We start from the raw sequence: 20,008 nt of genomic DNA on the forward strand, positions 1-20,008 counted from the left end.
GTATTTCCTGGTTTTCAGAAGTCTGAATTTTGCTGAACTTTACATTTTCGAAGGGCACAAACTATCATTGGGCAACCCTAACTCTGCATAACACAATTTTAGATCATTTAATTAAAGATATTTTGGCTATGAACATGTATGTTAAAAGCACTAACTTTACTGATATGCCCACACATAATGAACCAGCACCAGTTTCCAGACAAAAACTGCTGTTCGCTTCTATCAGCAGTAACTTTACAGAACCTCACCCCATTCTGTTAGCACACAAAGGCAAAATCTGCAATAGCACAATTACATTTTGGCACCAGGACTATTAAAAAAAAAAAAAAAAAAAGGGATTACCAAACCCTGTACACTGCAATCTGTACTGAACATTCTAAATACCGGCATTCATTTTGTTAGTTAGCAACAAAACAATATTTTCCTAGCAGTTAACACACGTGTATATAGACAATAAAAATGCTGGTAAAAGCACTACTCGAGAATAGGAATGAGAAAAGAATAACCTTATTTCTAAAAATACACAGTGAACTAAAAAGGTATAAAAGCCTCATGAACAGTTTGTCAAAATCACTGCTGTGAAATAATCTTTCCACAAGACCTTGTATATTTCGATTATACAAAATAGATTAAGGGAATAAGGATACAGGATTTATTTTTATAACACTCAAATTTAATTGGACTCTTAAGTCTGGTCATAGTGTGCATCCACAGTATAGGAAATAAGCTGTTTAAATCTCATGAAATGCACTTACATCAAACAAGGATTATGTTTTCAAGTGATACATAAGGACAAAGAACACATAAAATTCTAAGCAACAAAGATCCCATTTTCATGCTAAAGAGAAATATGGAGACTTATCTATAATTGAAACGTTTTTCATAGTTTTCCCACGAAACAAAGCAAGTCTTTAAAACACTGACGAAGGTGTCAGCATTTAATTTTTGGTAATTAACACAGTCCACTTCCATGTATTTGGAATAGACCTTTTATAAACATAGTACCTTATTTTCTACAGTAGTGCTTGAAAAATCCACTTGTAAGTGACAAATGGAAAGTCTTCCCTGGCAATCACGGGGTCATAAATCACCAATTTCCACAGACTTTAAGCTTTCATTATAAAAAATGAATTCTCACCGTTTCAGGGGAACTGCACCTATACTGCTCCTCCAGGGTCCACTCCAGGAGCACCTAGTCAGGTCTCAGACCTCCAGTTGTCACCTGTCTCTGCGCAGGGTCCTGTGTCCTACTCCCTTCTGACAGGGGATTTTAAGGCTGAACAGCTGCCTGTGACATACTCTGTGATATCCACAACTACCCAGTCTGCCTTAAAGCCAGCATCTAGGATGAGCTTTCTCTCCAAGGACTATGAAAGGTGTGATTTACTGGTAAAGCTCTTTCTAAACAAGCACACTTATTCTTAGGGCAAAAGCATCACAAGGAAAAAAACAAACAATAAAAGGATTGTAATGCTCACTAAACACACCAGGAATCGCCCATCTTTCACTTGGGGCATCTGGTAGACCAACATTCCCCCTAACTAGGGTGACCAGATGTCCCCATTTTATAGGGACAGTCCCGATATTCGGGGCTTTTTTTTTTTTTTAAATATAGACGCCTATTACCCCCCACCCCGTCCTGATTTTTCACACTTTCTATCTGGTCACCCTACTTCTAACCCTTCAGCAAGGATTGAAGTCTTACCTCTTGGACAGAAAGTTTTGTCCATTTGTTGAATCAAAATCAAAGTGTCTGTTTAAAGTCATCTTTTTACTAAAAAAAAAAAAACAAACCAACAACAACAACAAAAACTTGTTTTGTCCCCCAGTCTCCTGAAAACAGATAAAATCAGTCCTTCCCATAACTCCCCAGGCCAAGCTTCAAAGCTCCTCCCCCCCTTAAAAACACACAAATACGTATCACTCACACTGATACCAAGGGCTATGAATATTTTACAGCTAATAATGTCTAGCCCGTCTCAATATAATGGCTATTTCACATTCACACATTAAAACAAAATACAACATGGTGCCCAAAAATACTGCACGTGGTTGCAGTATTATCACAGGGATCTCTAATCCTTACGGTTGCAATAAGCGTATTAAGAACATTAAATGAGGTAGTGCTGTATTTCTCAGTCTACAGACTACTCTAGTACCACTGTTGCAGTTTTGTCAAGCAGCAACGGACTAAAATGAACAGAAGTCGAGTCGGCTTCACTGCTGCTATTCAGAACCCTGGGGGCAACAATGAAATTGCAAAGAACCACATCAGCTTCATGCTGCTACTGCTTGATAAGACTAAGCAGCAGCAGAGTGAGACATTGGAGATATACACAGAGGAGAAGCACAAAAAAAAAAAAAACACAGCAGGGGGTGGAAAAGAGTGCTAGAGTTGCATAGAGCTCTTTTCTCCCCTTGCTTCACCACAGCCACGAAGCTGGAGGAGGGGTAGTGGAGAGCTACTTCTTCTTCCCTTTACCCCTCATCCCCACAGGCACCAGTTTACCTTCTTAATACAGGAAGAAATGGAGATTACAATGAAGTTGAATGGCAACAAGTTTATACACCCACCCCCACAATTATCTTGTGGAATTCACTACTGCAAAAATCCGTGAAGCCAAGAGCTTAACAGAATCTAAATCAATCAAAATATAAGAACGTTGATAACTACATGAAATAAGAGAAGATTAAAAAGTTAAGAGATATTAATTCTGATGCTTCTCCCAAACATCTCCTTGCCATCACTCATGCTACCCAGTATGCAGGAAGGATCTCCCTGAGCTTGTCAGCAAAGCTCCCCATTCTTTTCACATTCGAGTTCCTCCTGAAGGCCCACCTGTCACGACGCCAAGAAACTTGCTGTTAAGCAACACTGTCATGCTCATAGAGTATAACGGAGTATAAATTTTCATGTCCATTTTAAAAATACATCTATTAACACAGCAATATTTGTTGCTTCCCTCCGCACTACCTGGTATGTGTCTTTAGGTTATAAAATCCCTACCCAGGGGACTGCACTGCCTATATAAGGAAAACACCAGACACTCCATGGGCACTCCTGGAACTAAACAGTAATTAATAATTATCTTCAGGCATAAGACAGCTAGTAACTGCTTAGGCAAGAGGAAACTTTCCTTACAAGCAGATTATTTTGTAATTTTCCATCAATAGGTGGTTTGGACCTTCCGCTGAAGCATCTGGTATAGTCTATAGCCTCAGACAAGATACAAGACTAGATGAACCACTGGTATGATCCGGTAATTTTTATAACCCTAAGAAGATTAAGTCTAAAAAATACCAGGGCAGATGGACTGACGTAACAGATAAAAGCTTTTTGTTTGGTTTGCACTATACTGCTGCATGTTTTGTCAGTTACATATCTGAGCAAGAGTTTTCAGCTAGTAGATGTCAGCTGGCCCCAGTGAGCAAGACTAGCCAAGGTAAAAGATCAGAGCTCATCTCCCTCCACGTGCAAGTGCCCAGTGACATCTGGAAATGATCAGTGGAACTCTCTGAAGGTCCCAAGTTCTCCTGGCCATTCCATTCAACCTCTCTCTCTAGCAGGGACTAGCCTATCAGTCCAAAAAAACGATGAAGGTTTGCTGAGGATGCGAGGGTATAACTGATAACTCATGCAGCCCAGGTAGCACCATCCAACTTCTCTCTTCTGAAGACAGCACACACTGAAGGCAGTTAGTAAACCTACTAACTCCACTTTTTGCACAGCTGTGGAGATCTGTTAGTAAGGTTTACACAATGTAGCCAAAGAAGGTTATACTAGTAAATGTGCAGTTTTGCTAGTATAACTGCATCTACATTGCGGGCTTTTGCGGACACATCTGAACTTGGAGCTCTGCAGTTTCCACACCTGCTTCAACTGTATCCCTTGCAATGAGATACACAGATTTCTCATTTTCTCCTCCTATATATACAGATAATCTTCTTCCTCCTGTGTATATAAAAATTACTACAATAGTTTACTCCTGAGGGAATTCTGCACCAAAAAACTAAAAATTGAGCACAATATTTTAAAAATCTGCAAATTTTATTTGTCAATAAATAAATGTGGAGGCTCCAGCATGGCAGTGGGGAGCAGTCCACTGGCTGCATGGAGGTGGGAGATCACCCTGCAGCCCCCTCCCAAGACACAGACTTGGTGGTGAGGCTGCACCTGACCCTGACACAGCGCAATGGCCGGGCCTGCCCCAGAAACACCCTGAGGCCTTGCCCCTCCATACCAGGCGCACCAGATGTGGGCAGACAGGTGCAGCCTGGCAAGATCCAAGTGTGGAGGGGCTTGGTGTGGGGTGAGAGGGTTCTGTGTGGGGCAATCTGGGTGCAGGTGGCTCGGTCAGGAGTCCGGGTGAAATCTGGATGCACAGGGCTTGTTGCGGGGTTCTGAGGCAATGGGACTCTGCATGGAGGTCCAAGTGAAGGTGGTTAAGGCTCAGCAGGGTGAGTGTGGGTGTAGGGGGGGATAGGGCTCGGTGAGGGAGGTCACTGGGGTGGTGCAGATGCTTGGGGAGTGGGACTTGGTGAGGTGGGGGTCCAGGTGCACCTGGTTGGGGTCAGTGGACTGGGGGTCCAGGCAGCTGGGGCTGGAGCTCGTCACGAAAGGGGTTTGAATGTGGGGAACTCAGCAGGCGGTGGTCTGGGTGCAGGGGTGGAGGTCTGGGTGCAGGGGGAGTGGGTCTTGGCAGGGAGGGCTGGTGCAGAGAAGGTGGGGCTAGGTGGGGTGGGGGTTCGGGTGCAAGGGGTCCAGATGCACAAGGGTTGGGCAGACAAGGGAGCAGCTCCCCATACAATTTCCTCTCCCCCCCCCATGGCTGAGGAGCGATGGGGGCAGGAAGCAAGGGGGGAGGGTTGCGGAGCCAGGAGAGGTTTCTGGGGGTAAGTGTACCCGGTCCTGGCCATTCCATGCAGGGGAAGTGAACTCCTCACCCACCCTGAGTCAGAACTATCAGCTGAGCTCAGTGCAAGGTAGGAGCCCCAGGTGGGGCTAGGGAGGGCCAGGAGAGTGGGGCTCCGGTGCAGGGAGGCTCTGGGTGAGGCTTGGCAGGTGTGTGTCTGGTATAGAGGGTCTGGATGCACAGGGATTGGGCAGATTGGTTTAACTGGCCCCAGTCAGGGCGTACCCAGCCACACAATTTACCTCTCCGCTGGCTGCTCCAGGCGCCCAAAATGACATGCCCTGCTCCTGGGAAGGGGCACGTAACCACTCTTGAAGCTTCCCTGTCAGAAAGTCATTTCTGCAATGGACATGAATTCTGCACACATGCAGTGATGCAGCTATTACTCCTGGGGGAATTCTGCATTAACTGAAAAAGCCCTTGGAATTTTTTGTTTTTTAAAAACAAACTTCCCACTATTTTGTCAACCTATAATTGTTCCCTAAGTTGTTTTCTGGGCTTCGACACATTATTAAAGAGATCTTTAGCTGTCCTAGTCTCAAAGCCAGCAATAAAGGGTAACCCTAATAAAAAACAAAACAAAACAAAAACACTTCCAAGATAGAATACCTTATTGAGTTTGCCAAGTGAAGATATGAGATCTGCCCATTCGCTTGAAGATTCAAAGTTCCTCAAAGCTTTTTCAATCACTGAAGAATAATTTCTGTATCTGTAGTCCCTGAACAGCTCCTGCTCTTCTGGATCCATCTTAGGTTCTCATAGCAAGCCAAAACTACCTGGCAAACTAAAATGAATACACACTGTTATGAAAAATTAACCAAGAATTAAATATTGACAAAGCCTACACCTGCAAAGATTGCAAGGGTGTAGTAAGTATGCAGACATGTTTGAAAGGGAACTGTAAACAATTTATTTAATTTAAAAAACTGAGTTAAAAGTAATTTAAGGCATGACACCAATTTCCCATTGCCAACTTTCGTGGTTTTTCAGTCACAGTTTCCTATTTTTAGAAATGCTCTCTCCTATGTCTGAGTGATTCTTTTATACAGTACCAGTAGGGGAGAGTCACTACACAGAAGAACTCATTATACACAAAGTAAATAAACTGGGGACGAATAAGGGAAGGAGAGGAAGATATTTTTCCTATTTTTTCAGCTATAGTAATCGATGGCATTACCTGCAGCAACAGAAAGTTAAAAATTCACACTAAAGCATGATTTTCTACTATGTGCCAACTTGCATGATTTTATTTGAAGTCTCACAATATTTAGTGTTTCTCTTAAAATCCCAGCTCCTGGAGTTGTGCAAAGTGAGAATATCAGTTCTCACTTTTTAAAAAAAGTTTTGAGTCTTCATGGTTGTAGAACAAAGCCTTAAAACATTACCTGAGTGCATACCAAAGGCTCAAAAACCAGAAGTAAGTTGAAAGAACATAAAACACATTTTTTTAGAATCTCATGATTTTTAGACCCATCTCATAGTTCTGAGGCTCCTGATTCAAGTTTCAAACAGCTGGGATTGGCAATACTGACAAACTCACTAAAAAATGTTCAGTGAGAGGCTCCTACTTTAGTCATTAAAATAAGTCTGTATCTGAAAACAATTCTAATCAACTTATTCTTTAAAATGTTGGTAGTTAAGGGACAAGTTCTATTCTTCCCTCCATCAAAGATAAAGCCTTTCCCCCTCCACCAGCAGAGCTTTAAGTACAAGTGCATTCAACATTCTGGAAAGGTAATGGCACCGCCAGTCAATATTAGCTCTGCATTAATGAAGTTTCTAGGCAGTGAATACATTAGGCTTCATCTTCACTACAAAAAAGGTCTTTCCTTAATTGGTGATAGAGAAGACCAGGCAATCTGTAATTTTCACATGTTGGCTGGTGGAGCTGTAACCCAACCTCTTAACACATATGAAAACTACAAACTACCTGCTTTTCTCTAGGATTTTATGTTGAATTAACTAGGTTGAGTTAAGAATACACCCTTTCTTCCCCTCTCCAATGAATATATGGCCTTAGAAAGTGGCAAATTATGAACAAACACTTGAAACTATAACACAACTTACTTATATTTCATCTTTCAAACCCATTTTTTAATCTTCAAATAGAAATGCATGAAAACAGGAAGAAGGATGTGGTTACTACCTCACTGTCAGTTAAGTTAAAAAGCAAAATTATCTGACATCCATCCAGGCTATGTCTAAACATACACTTACTGCGCAGCAAGCTGGGATATAAATCTACAACACTTCAGCGTGTTGTGTACTAGCTCTCCATGTGGACCCCGCTCTTACACCTTAAAAGTTCCCTCGTGATCTCTGACATATGCTGTTTCAAATCTATCTATTCAGCAGTGGTACTTTATGACTGGAAAAATTTGTGAGTGGGCTTGTACAATAGGGTTGCTTGTGATAACGGGGGGAAGGGAGGGGAAGAAGGGGGAGACAGGGCTCAGCAGTTCCGAGTGTCTCTTCTGAATCAAGTCAGATGTTCCTAAAAATCTCACGCTTCAGGGCTTCAACCAATCACCTGCAGAGGTCAGGAAGGAATTTCCCTCTACTCCACCTCAACATATTCTGTTTTTTGGTCTCCTTCCTCTGAAGCATCGGAGATAACCAGCTGGAGACAGGATGCTGGATGGGGGAGGCTGGTACTCTGAGGAGGTACTGAGTATTCACTCTCTCAGGTGCTTGGCTGGTTGGTTCTTGTTCACGTGCTCACAGTCCAACTGATCACCCATCATATGTGGGGGTCAGGAAGGAATTCTCCCCCAGATCAGACTGGCAGTGCCATAAGGGTTTTTCCACCTTCCTCTAGAGCATATGTATGTGGGTTGCTTGCTAGATTCATCTGGGTAAATCTCACTTAATCAAGTCCCTGCCACTGCAGGGGCCATGGGCACTGGTGCAACTTGGTCCCTCCCATCCTTTGCCTATGGCACATAACAGTTTAGTCTGAGAGTTGTAATACCTTGGTCTAATTTCAGTTGCTGGGTTATGTTTCTAGCCTGTGATATACAAGAGGTCTGACTAGATGATCTGGTAGTCCCTTCTGGCTTTAAATTCTATGACTATGACACTTGGGCTTGGTCTACACTAGAAAATTAGGTCGGCAAAATGACATTGCTCAGGAGTGTGAAAAATCCAAACCTCTGAACAGCATATTTAAGCCAATCTAAAGCCCCATGTAGACAGCAGGGAGGTGGATTACTTACACTCACAGGAGAATTCCTCCCATAAGTGTAGCTAGTGTTTACACTGAAATGCTACGGTGAGGCAGCTGTAACACTTTAAGTGTAGATAACCCCACTGATCTATAGTATGCAAGCAACTTTATTTATTATTACTTAAAATAAAGAATGCCTTTTTTTTTTTTAAAAGAGAGTTTACCTTTTTCAGGCCCAATTCTCTCTCTCATTGTATTACATGCTTTATAAGTTAGAATTGTCTAGAGTGATGCTAAACATAGCAATGCCAGCTTTAACTACTAGAATCAGGGTACTTGCACTGCTATACTAATTGTGATTAGTCCTGCATCCTAGTGTCACTGTACTCTGAGGTAATATAGAAAATACAAACTACAAATAATAGCTATATTTGCAAAACACACCTCGTGTGGACACAGCTATACCAGCAGAACTGCACAATTTTCCTGGTATAAAACTGCATCTGAGTATATTTGGATTGGAATTTATTCAGCCGAACACTTTATGATCAAATTATAAACACATTTAACAGTGACTGATTTTCATGGAATCACAAATCATTTTCAAATTATAAAGATGTACCTATTTCTCTCAATGGACCATTTGCCATCAAGAATCCATTTTTGTACTTAAATGTTTAGTAGTTACACTCTCATCCTATATAAAGTACCTCCACAATGCACGCCAATTTCAGAAATAATAAGGGTATTTATCCAAAAGCACAGTAATGTGTCTTGTGGAGAAAATAAATAGGGAAATGTTATTTACTCCTGTTATTGACGTCTGAAGTCAATTTGAGTTGTGTAGCTAGATGTCAACAAATTTACATTCAATTTTAATAACTGCAAAATAATATTTGAATGAAGGCAAGATTGTATTATACAAGAAAATACTCTGACAGCAACAAGTAATTAAATAATACTTTTTATTGGTGACCCTAAAGCCCACATTCCATTGCTAGAAAGCCCCATTTTAATTTGTAAACTAATACATTAAAATTTACTCTATAAATCCTACCTTAAAATATTAAAGATTAATGTGACAATTTTAGGACTATACTTCAACCTGTAGGCACAATAGGATGTGGAGATTATTACTATACTGATGTGCTCACTATTGGAGTAACACCTTAACTGACATTTTTTGTGCTTTTGTTTTGTATCAGACATATCCAATTGTTTCATTATAAGACTATTGTTGAAAAAAAAGTATTAAATGATCCATGTTTTGCATCATTTACTACTTTCAGAATTATCTTACCTTAGAATCTAATATACTGGAGTAAAGGCTTTAGTTTTATTTCCTTATGAATTCTCTATTCTTTTACTTTAATCTCTTGCTACCTCACTGTATTGCTCTTTACTTTAATCTACTGCGTCAACACAGTAGATTACACTAAAAAAAAAGTTTTAAAAATCATATTATGAATCAAAATCTGTGATTTCTTTAAATGACAAAAGCTTGCTTTTAAAACACCCCAGCACTGATGAATAAAAGTGAAATTTGACCAGCCTGTTTTCATAGTTAAAGATAAGATCAATGAAAAAGTACATAGACTGAATAAATTATGTAAAGTAATTGAGACATTTCCTCCCATTTTTATCTATCTTTGATGAAAGAGAGACAAGAAAATACATTTGGTTTTAAAATATTACTTTTAACCTGAGATGTACCTTTAATATTTGTGGCTGATCCCTATAGATAAACATTTGCTTGATAAACAAGAATGTTTTTGTCCAAACACACCATAACTTGGTTTAAGTTTCTCTGTTCTCTTTCCATTTCCCCTATTAATAATGACAATGCAGTGTACACGCCAAGTTCCAACCATGCATCACTGTGCAGACGGCAGGGCACTTTTGCTCACCAGGAATCAGGGGCTCCCTTTTCCTGGGTGCCAGACTAGACACCGTGCTTTGGGCAGAAGTTCACCCTAAGTCAGTGGGTACCGTTGGAGGAGGAAACCCTGCAGCATCTATGCAGCAAACAGGGCCCACACAGCCCTCCCCCGCAGCATCTAATAGCCAGGCACTATGGCAAAGACCACAGCTGTTACAACAGCTTGCCAATGCTGCAGGGAGGGGAGGGTGTGAGCTGCAGCATCTCAGACAGTCTGCACTTCTGCACTAGAATAGGCGTGTACATACATACATCCTCCCTCCCCGACACAGACACACAGATCCCCTGCTTCTCATACATAGGTATACACACACACAAGAATGACCATACTGGATCAGACCAATAGTCCATCTAGCCCAATAGGCTGTCTTCTCACAGAGCCCAGTGCCTGGTGCTTCAGAGGGAATAAAGGGAACAGGGCAATTACCGGATGATCCAGCCCCTGTTCTAGCAACTGGAGGCACAGCGAGACCCAGAGCATGGGGCTGCGTATTGTGTATATAAATCTCCCCACTGTATTTTCCACAGTATGCATCCGATGAAGTGAGCTGTAGCCCACGAAAGCTTATGCTCAAATCAATTTGTTAGTCTCTAAGGTGCCACAAGTCCTCCTGGTCTTTTTACACACATACCCTAGACACACACACACACACTCCCCTGTACACACGAGCCCCCTTTGCGCACACACACACACAACTCTCACACTCACCCCCGCACTGGCTGGCAAGGGGGGGGCGGGCACACACCGCTCTCCTTGTGGGTCCCGGCCGGGGCGGCGGGAGGCGGTGGCAGGGAGAGCGGGGTGGGGCGGCGCAGGGGCCCCAAGGACCCACCTGGCGAGGCGGCGGCGGCTCCGGCCGGGCGCGGACGCTGCTGCTGCCTCTTCCCAGCTACTTGTCCGTGTCCGTGTCCGTGTCCGGGGCGGGGCCAGGGCGAGGGGGAAGTCCCTCCGTTTCTACGGTAACCGGGCGGGGTCTCGCTCCTGAGCTCGGGGACCCGCCTGCCTGCCCAGCCCGGGCGGCTCCGCAGCGGCCAGCTCGGGCAATACCATCCTGGACTGGCGAGGGGGGAGCCTCAGCCGCCGGAAATGAGGAAGTCCGGTCCACCTTCCCCTTCCCTCTTCCCCGCTGTCAGGGATGTGGAGCTGCTCGGATTCATGATGATTACATTGAGACGTATTACCCTCCCCCCCCGTAGGGCCAGGGTAAGTGGTACATTCCGGTAGCCTGCCTGTGTATCTGGCGCCACCTGTCGGCGAAGGTGAGGAAGCGCAGCGGACCCGAGCGCCCCCGCTCCTGCCGCTGCACGCAAAGCCGGGGTCGACCCTCGGGACGCTGCTGCGGGGTTGCGCTCGTTCAAGCCGGTCCCAGCGCCGATCTCTCACGCCCGCTCGCTCTGCGGTGGGTAGTGCATCTTGCGGAGCAGGTGCCAAGGCCACCTGTGCAGAGGGGCGTTGTTCCTGTAACACAAGCAACAGCAACGCCGCCTGCTGAAATGATCAGCAGTGACATAATCGGCACAATAGAAACAGCGATCACTGGGGAGTCAGATTTCAGAAGGGTAGCTGTGTTAGTCTGTGTCAGCGAAAACAAGAGGCATCCTTCTGGCACCTTAGAGATAACAAATGTATCTGGGCCTAGACATTTCGTGGACTAAACCCCACTTCATCAGATGCATGGAATGAAAAATACATAGGCAGGTATATATATTACATCAGGTGAAAAGGTGGGAGTTGCTTTACCGTGTGTGTGTGTGGGGGGGGGGGGGGAGTCAGTGCACTGCTGAGGAGGTCAATTCAATCCGGGTGGATGTGGCCTATTCCCAACAGTTGACAAGAAAAGGTGAATATCAACAGAGGGATACTCACACCTTCTTGTCAACTGTTGGGAATGGGCCACATCCACCCTGATTGAATTGGCCTTGTTAGCACTACAAAAAGTAATAGTCCAATGCCATTTCTATTGGTTTGCTGAAGGGAACATTTCTGAGAACCCAACAATGAAGTGTGAGGAGGAGAGCAAGTCTAGAAGAGGCTCTGCCTCTCTTATGAGATGGGGTATCTGACAGAAAAGTGTAGAACCACTACTCTACAATAAGGCTGGATGCCTACTGGCTTGCCAACAGTGCCTAAAAGGGCCAAGTACAGGCAGCACCTTGCAAGTGGTGAAGCCTAGGAAGGAGCAGCCGGTAGAGTGGCCTTTCTGTCACCTTTGCACCTCCAGAACTCAGGATCCAGTCAGGGACATACCTATCCCATAACAGGTCAGACCAGCCTCCAAGGCTACTCTAACTTAAGCTGTTTGTATTGCAACAGCTCTTTATGGATCCACATTACCTCCTGTTCCAGCATGTCCCCAACCTTTCAACTGCCTACAAGGTCCCTACATGAGAGAGTGCCAGCACAACAATGGCCAGGGAAACCCCTAATGCAGGGAGTATTCCTTGGGCATCAGTTCAGCAGAAGTGCTATAAAGTGTGTGCAGCAGAATCCAGGAGGAGAGGGGACAATGTTTAACAAGCTGTTGCCAAACCAGGTTATATCACAGATTGGTAACTAGTATAAATGGAACTAAAAAGAGTGTTGAAACACCCATAGTTTAGCCTAGCCGGGAGCCTAGGGGTGCAACACTCTTCTACTATAACTAGATCCCATTCACAAGCGCTGGTCATGCCTTGTTAGAATCTCTTTGGACTACAAACATGTCTAATCTTATCATAAGCAGGGCTTGAAAGTCAGTGCATGTGGAGCCCAAATTGATCTCTGCTGGGCAACTTGACAAACAACTCAGAGCACTGGGGTGAGTTAGGTTATGGGTATATCTGTGACATTGTTCTCCTTTCAGTCTTCTCTGAAATTATAAAGGAAAAAGGATGGCTTAGGTCTGATATATATGCTAAGTGACTAGCTGAGTTAGTGTATTAGCCTTTGAACACTAGAGGCTTAGATATAATAATCTTTGCTTAATTCTCAAGCAAAAATAAATGACTCCATTTGTCAACACAACAAAAACACAATGCAACTAGGTAAATCCATTTGACTCAAGAGAAAGACAGGAGTGGACAAGAAATGTTACATGAAAGAATTTTTCATTGCATACATCCCATGAATTAAAGGAGACTTAAACTATGCCTATTTCACTGTAACTATTGTATTGAAAGATCTTAATATGACACTTTAATAAGCTCCAAGTTCACTCAGGTTTTGGGAAGGAAAATAGCTGGTGCAAAAGGACACACTTTAGAGACTTGAATTGTAGTAGATACTATTTCAGATACAGCTAACGTTGTATAATAGATGCACTGAACTCCCAAGTAACTCAGTACATCAGCTTTGCCACTTAATTTTGTTTAATTCATATGCACATTTTGTACTTCCCTTCTGTACATTTTTGTAGAAGTTAATCCAAACAATTTGAGATATATCTTACATAAAACATTGTAAGTCTCAAGCAGTATTTATGATTTAAAAATAAACAAATAATCACATGTAAAATTTATATACACATTGGTATTAAGCCAATTCATGGACACCTGGTTACACTGATAATATGTGATCACTTATATCTTGTAGTGTTAATCTATTAATGTCTAGTTGCATTCTCCAATAATATTTACCTCTCATATAGCAACATTCATGTCCAAAACTTAATTCTTTACAAACATTAACCCACACTGTGGCTTTAAGCCAGGGCCTGTGTTGAGGTGAAGGGGGTGAGAAAAAAACATGCAGCAACTGCATTCCCAGAGAAAATGTGGGCCAGCAGTCCAAGCACACTTTGAAAAGGCACTCTCCCACAACAGCTCAGCTCCACCAGCTGGTGCAAAGGGGAAAGTCTCTGGTCCACAATGCCTTTGGAGATTCTGATGCTGGGGTTGGAAATAGATTAGCATAGTACTTGCAATCCCCAATGTCAATGTGCCTGGCCCCTGAGCAATTTGAAGGGAAAGGATATAAAGAAGCTCCTTGTTCTCTCCCTTCCATACCCACCCTAGGCCACAATCCAGTTCATAATCTAACTTTTATATGCATATGACACACAAAAAGTCACCACATGTGAACTGTTTTTTCACTAATCAACTGCCCATGGAGCCTATCAATATCAGAGGGTAAAACAGCTAAATATACTGCATTCTGAGCTCCCTCATCTGGAGTTTTAGGAGCATTCAGACCTACCAAGTCAGTCTTCAGTCATCTGGGGCAGTCAGAACTAAGAATTCTGTCAAATTTCTTTTTCTCATTCATCATCCTGGTTTGAGTCTTGGACAATACTACAATTCCTATTTCAGACATACTGTAGGCACTATGTGGTCAGCCCTCCTTCTCATGTACTCCATTCTTGGTATCCTTCACAAATGTTTTCCATAAGCTTCACTAGCTGCTTCTTAATGATTGTATCACTGTGAAATTTCTGCTGCTGATCTTGGCTGCAACTTGCAAATGCCCAAACACCCATGACATTTGATATGTTTACACCTTTGGTTATAACAGGGAAAATACCATATTTCAATTATTGACAAAATACTGTATAATTTTAGAATAATGGAGAAAGAAAAATGATTGATCTCAAATAACATATCTGTCATTAAAATGAAAGAGTGAAATAGCATTGCAAAAAGCTAAATAGAAGAGTTTCTGGACAATGGTCCTAATTATAAAAAATAAAACCAAATAAGATTCTAAAGAATAAATTTGCAGATGACACCAAATGGAGAGGGTTTGCAATCACTTTGGAGGACAGGATTAGAATTCAAAAAGACCTTGATAAATTGAAGAATTGATCTGAAATCAACAAAATTAAATTCACTAAAGTACAAAACTACATTTTAAAGGAAAAATCAAATGCACAACTACAGAATGGGGAATAACTGGCTGGGAATACTGCCAAAAAAATTCTGATAGTTATAGTGGATCACAAATTGAATGAGTCAACAAAGTGATGCAGCTGTGAAAAAGGCTAATATAATTCTGGAGAGTATTAATAGGAGTGTCATATCTAAGACACAGTAGGTAAATATTCTGCTCTGTTGAGACTGGTGAGGCCTCAGCTGGAGTACTGTGTCCAGTTTAGGGCACCACACTTTTAAAAAGAGGTGGACAAATTGGAGAGGGTCCAGAGGCGAGCAATAAAAATAATAAAAGCTTTAGAAATCCTGACCTATGAAGAAAGGTTAAAACACCAGGCATGTTTAGTCTTGAGAAAGGAAGACTGAAAGGGAACCTGATATATGCAAGGGAGTTGTAGCTGTGTTGGTCCCAGGATATTAGAGACAAGGTGGGTGAGGTAACATCTTTTATTGGACCAATGTATGTTGGTGAGAGAGACAAGTTTTCAAGCCACACAGAGCTCTTTCTCAGGTCATGATGGATCTGAAGAAGATCTCTGTGGCTCAAACACTCTTACTACCAGAAGTTGAGGGAACCTGATAATAATCTTCAAATATGTTGAAGGCTGTTACAGAGGATGGTAATCAATTGTTCTCTATGTTCACAGAAGGTAGAACAAGAAGTAATCAGCTTAATCTGCAGCAAGGGGGACTTAGGTTAGATATTAGGAAAAACTTTCTAATTATAATGATAGTTAAGTACTGGAACAGGCTTCCAACGAAGGTTGTGAAATCCCCATCACTGGGGGTTTTTAAGAACAGGTTGGATAACCACCTGCCAGAGATGGGCTAGGTATACTAGGTGCTGCCTTATCATGGGGTGATGGGCTAGATGACCTCTCAAGTTCCCTTCTGGCTTTACATTTCTAAGAGTCGATGAAGACTATGGCCCAGAGCTTCAGCTACAGCCAAGGAGTGCACATTTCAAGAGGAAAGTACAAAACTGAACTTTGATCTCTTTTGAACATGAGCCTGACCTGATAATGGTCCAGCCCTCTGGTGAAACTTGGGGCAGCCTACAGGATTCCTGTAAGTTACACCCCCAGTGATCAGCAGGAAGTAGGGACCTTGCTGGCTGAAAAGGAGGAGTTTGGTGTGAGAGCTGCAATACTGGCATTAATCCACTAGAAGACTCCCTATGCTAGCTTTAGCACCCAAATCTGTTGTCAGCAAATTGTAAAACCAGCCACACCAGAGGATCTGGGTCTGTATTTCTAAGAGTTTGTTAGTTTCAATAGCTTAATTTCTTACAGTGGAAAATAATCCCAATAAAAATGTGAGATTCCCTTATGATCCATAGATCATAATACAAAATAGCAAAATTTCTGAGAAGAGCTGTTTAATGGTTTGTGGAGTTCATGTTACTGGAGGGGATCTTCATTTGTATTTATTTATGCATTTAAAAAACATTTATTCAACACAATAAAATTAATTATTCAGTGCTTCAGGGTATATTTTGTCACTGCATGAATTTAACTCCCATTAACCTGAATTGGAGTTATACATGTGCACTGAAAAGAAAACACATTTCTTAACTCACTAATCTGTGTTACTCAAACCAACGTTGTAATAAACATAACATTTTATATTGTTGGCAATCCACTCGTGATGCCTAACAGTTTAATTGCAAAATAGTCCAATACCATGTGTCCTTATTAAGTATTTTTACATCAAGCCTTTTTCAGATCAAAAGTTCAGATTCCCCAGTCCCCCATCTACATATTTTTATTTATCCTCTCTGTAAGGCTCTGTCTATAGTACACTTTTTTCTTAGTTTCCTACAGTTGTTGCTACCAGTGCATCTTCATTGGTGTTTCCACCATGGTAGCTTATGCCGGCCGCAAACAGGTCTAGACAACACAGTGCTTAAAATGCTGCTGGGTGCTGCACCTTGATTATGCTAGTGCTTCTACTGGTGGAACTGAACCAGTGATAGAAAATGTGAGTAATTTTAGGAAAGTGAATCTACTGGTGATGAAGCTGTGTATGAGCTTATATTTACAGTAATAAAATCTCCTCAGTTTACAAAATGAGATCGTGAAATACACTGCAGTGATCTAGTACCTCACCTCAGTGTGGAAGAGATTGTCACAATATTATGAGTTGAGTTAACCATGTGGTTTTGTGAGTGGTAATAATTCATTGCAGACCATCACTCTGCCTGCAAAAAAGTTAGTTTTTAGTGTTACCTCTGCTTGAACGTGAAATGGTGTGGGATCAGCAACACCTTATATGGCAAGAAAAATAAAAACCACAGTAATGAATCAAGCTACCATACTGTACAAATACAGAATTCCAACATGCACATTATATAACGCATCACATCCCAATTCCTGTTTAGAAAAGGAGAATTTATTGACCCTGTTTTTCTCCCCCCATCCCTGCAGGGCTGGAGCTATGGGACAGACTTCACCCCCAGAGGGGCAGCAAGAGCACCTACTCTTGCACACAGGAGCATCCTGAGCACACAGGTGGGGAGAAATACCTGGGTGCAGCTCCCACTCCAGCTGTGCTCTTTAGGCAGGTCCTTGCCCTGGGCAGACAGTGGCTATGGGGGAGGAGCCTGGAATCTTCCCCATCTCTGTGGGGTAATTATCGGGGTTACTCTCTACCTCAACCCTCTAGGGTGCCTCTCGCGTGTCTGATGTACTGCATCTTGAATGCAAGCTTTGTTGGTGCATCAGCAGCTAGCTCTTGTAGGTGCTAGCCCTAGTGGGTCCCAATAACTGCTCAAACACATGGCTAAGGGAAAGGTTTTTACTAGGGCTGGCAGGAAGGGGAAAGGTTGCAAATACCCTAGGTCAGTGGTTCTCAACCTATTTACTGTTGTGGGCTGCATGTGCAGCTCTCTGTGTGTTATGTGGGCTGCATCCACACAATATATATGCTGCCTGTATGGCCCTGAGGATGTCACACAGGCTGCAGCAGTGTGGTGATTGGGCCTCAAGTGCTTACACAGCGACAGCTCAAAATGTGCAATAACAGTTCTTGTTTGGGTCCCTGGGGCAGTCCAATTGAGAGTCGGCGTTCTTCAGGCTGAGTGCCCGGGTGCCCTCTCCAGTCCAGTCTCTGTTCAAACAAATAAGCATTTGTGGGTTTCCCAGCCAGGCTCAGTTAGTGAAGGAGGCATCACCACAGGGAATGAGGGAGCCAGGTGCCTCCACTCAGCCACATCCCATATACCTTCCCTGCTTATGGGGAACAGATTCTTTATTGTTATAGCCAAGGGAGAACTTACCCTTCCTCGCTCCCTGCAGCTTGGGTGAGATGGTACATTCCAGCATCAGGTGAGTGGTAGGCGGGAGCACTGCAGAGCACTCTGGGTGGCTTCCTAAAGCTGGCCTGGGGGAAGGCCTGGGTACCACAGGCTTGTGCCTAGCACTCTGTTCCTGCAGTTACGCTCTTAGGTCCCAGCAATGTCCCAAGAGCCATAGTCTAGCCCAGCTACCCTGTTTCCCACTCCCAGGATTGTATTATGAGCCTCAGGCTATTTAGTGATTTTCCAGAAGCCTCAGCTCCTGGAGTCCTGTGATTAAGTGAAAATTTTAGGTTTTTAAAATAAGTTTCTTGCTTCCCTGCCCCCCAGCCCCGGATGAGCAGAAAAGCTTGAAAATGGGATCTGCATGTATCTTGCAAGCTCAGAAACCAGAAGGCAGATTAAAAGGAACCAAAATTTATGATTAAAAATAAATCTCATGTTTTTTAACTGCTGGGGTTAGTAATAGCATAGCTAGGAGTATAGGGTTACGTAACGGGGTAGGTCACCTCCCAAATGTTCCCACATGGTCAGGTTGGCCAGTAGCCTGCCTCAATTTCCCTCTTCAACAGGGCTCCTTAATAAATTCCACACACCCAGGTCATCTTCGTCTTACCAGATGCGGAGCTTGCCAGGTCAATCTGCAGCAGCCTCATCAGTGAAGTGCAAAGCCCTCAGCGAAGTGAGCTTGAGTCCCCCTTTCCTTCCCCCAGGTGTGCTCGACCCCTGTCCCTGGCAGCTAAGCCTGGGCAGGGAATGTACCACCACTGCCTCCCAGCCAGGCTCTCTCAGACATAAGCGGCTCTGTCCCACTCCCCACCAGGCTGCCAGGGAGAGCAGCTGAATGTGTAGGGGTGGAGACCCAGGGAGAGAAGGACAGAGCCCCTCTCCCTACCAGGCAGGCCAATCTGGGGAGGGACACTTGACCCTGCATACCCTCGCTATGCGTTGCCTTTGAACTGACCCTCTTAGTTCTACCCCCTCAGGCTGGGAATCAGCTGATTAATTATGGCACAAGTAGGGCTGGCCCTAGGGTTGCCAACTGTCTAATCACACAAACCCAAACACCCTTGCCCCGCCCCCTGCCCCACCCCTGCCCTGCCCCTTCTCTGAGGCCTGCTCTGCTCACTGCATCCCCCCTCCCTCCATCACTTGCTCTCCCCCACCCTCACTCATTTTCACCAGGCTGGGACAGGGGATTGGGGTGCAGGAGGGGGTGTAGGGTGCAAGCTCTGGGAGGGAGTTTGGGTGATGGAGAGGGCTCAGGGCTAGAGCAGGGAGTTGTGGTGCGGGAGTGGGTATGGGGAGCGGGCTCCAGGAGGGGGCTCAGGGCTGGGGCAGGAGATTGGGGTACGGGAGGGGGTGAGGGGTGCAGGCTCTGAGAGAGAGTTTGGGTGCAGGAGGGGGCTCTGGGCTGGCGCAAGGGGCTCTGGTGCAGGAGGGGGTGCAGGCTCTGGGAGGGAGTTTGGGTGCAGGAGGGGGCTCAGAGATGGGGCAGGGGATTGAGGTTCAGGAGGGGGTTTGGGGTGCTAGCTCCAGGAGGGGGCTCAGGGCTGGGGCAGGGGGTTGCAGTGCAGGAGTGGGTGTGAGGTGTGGGCTCAGGGCTGGGACAGGGGATTGGGGTATGGGAGGGAGTGTGGGATGCAGGCTCTGAGAGGGAGTTTGGGTGCAGGAGGGGGCTCCGGGCTGGGGCAGGGGGCTGGTGCAGGAGGGGGTGCAGGCTCTGGCAGGGAGTTTGGGTGAAGGATGGGGCTCAGGGCTGGGGCAGGGTGTTGGGGTGCAGTGTGCAGGAGGAGTTTCGGGGTGCTGGCTCCAGGAGGGGGCTCAGGGCTGGGGAAAGGATTTGGAGT

At 44.2% G+C, this 20,008-nt stretch overlaps 1 protein-coding gene and 1 pseudogene across 2 annotated transcripts in view; both read right to left on the reverse strand.

Annotated features, from left to right (window-relative positions):
- DOP1B (DOP1 leucine zipper like protein B) overlaps positions 1-10,988 on the reverse strand; it is a 94,386-nt gene extending 83,398 nt beyond the window's left edge. For both annotated transcript variants that reach the window (XM_077818766.1, XM_077818757.1), the window contains exons 1-2: positions 10,852-10,988; positions 5,523-5,697 (exon numbers count right to left, since the gene is read on the reverse strand). In XM_077818766.1, coding sequence (XP_077674892.1) covers positions 5,523-5,660 — 138 coding nt within the window. In that variant the 5' untranslated portion in view covers positions 5,661-5,697; positions 10,852-10,988. The remainder of the gene's footprint in view (positions 1-5,522; positions 5,698-10,851) is intronic.
- Positions 10,989-13,856: 2,868 nt separating this feature from the next.
- LOC144263614 (carbonyl reductase [NADPH] 1-like) lies at positions 13,857-18,814 on the reverse strand (annotated as a pseudogene).
- Between the last annotated feature and the right edge of the window lie 1,194 nt (positions 18,815-20,008).

Source organism: Eretmochelys imbricata, chromosome 1 (genome assembly GCF_965152235.1).
Source record: "Eretmochelys imbricata isolate rEreImb1 chromosome 1, rEreImb1.hap1, whole genome shotgun sequence".
In the NCBI taxonomy this organism is placed as follows: Eukaryota; Metazoa; Chordata; order Testudines; family Cheloniidae; genus Eretmochelys; species Eretmochelys imbricata.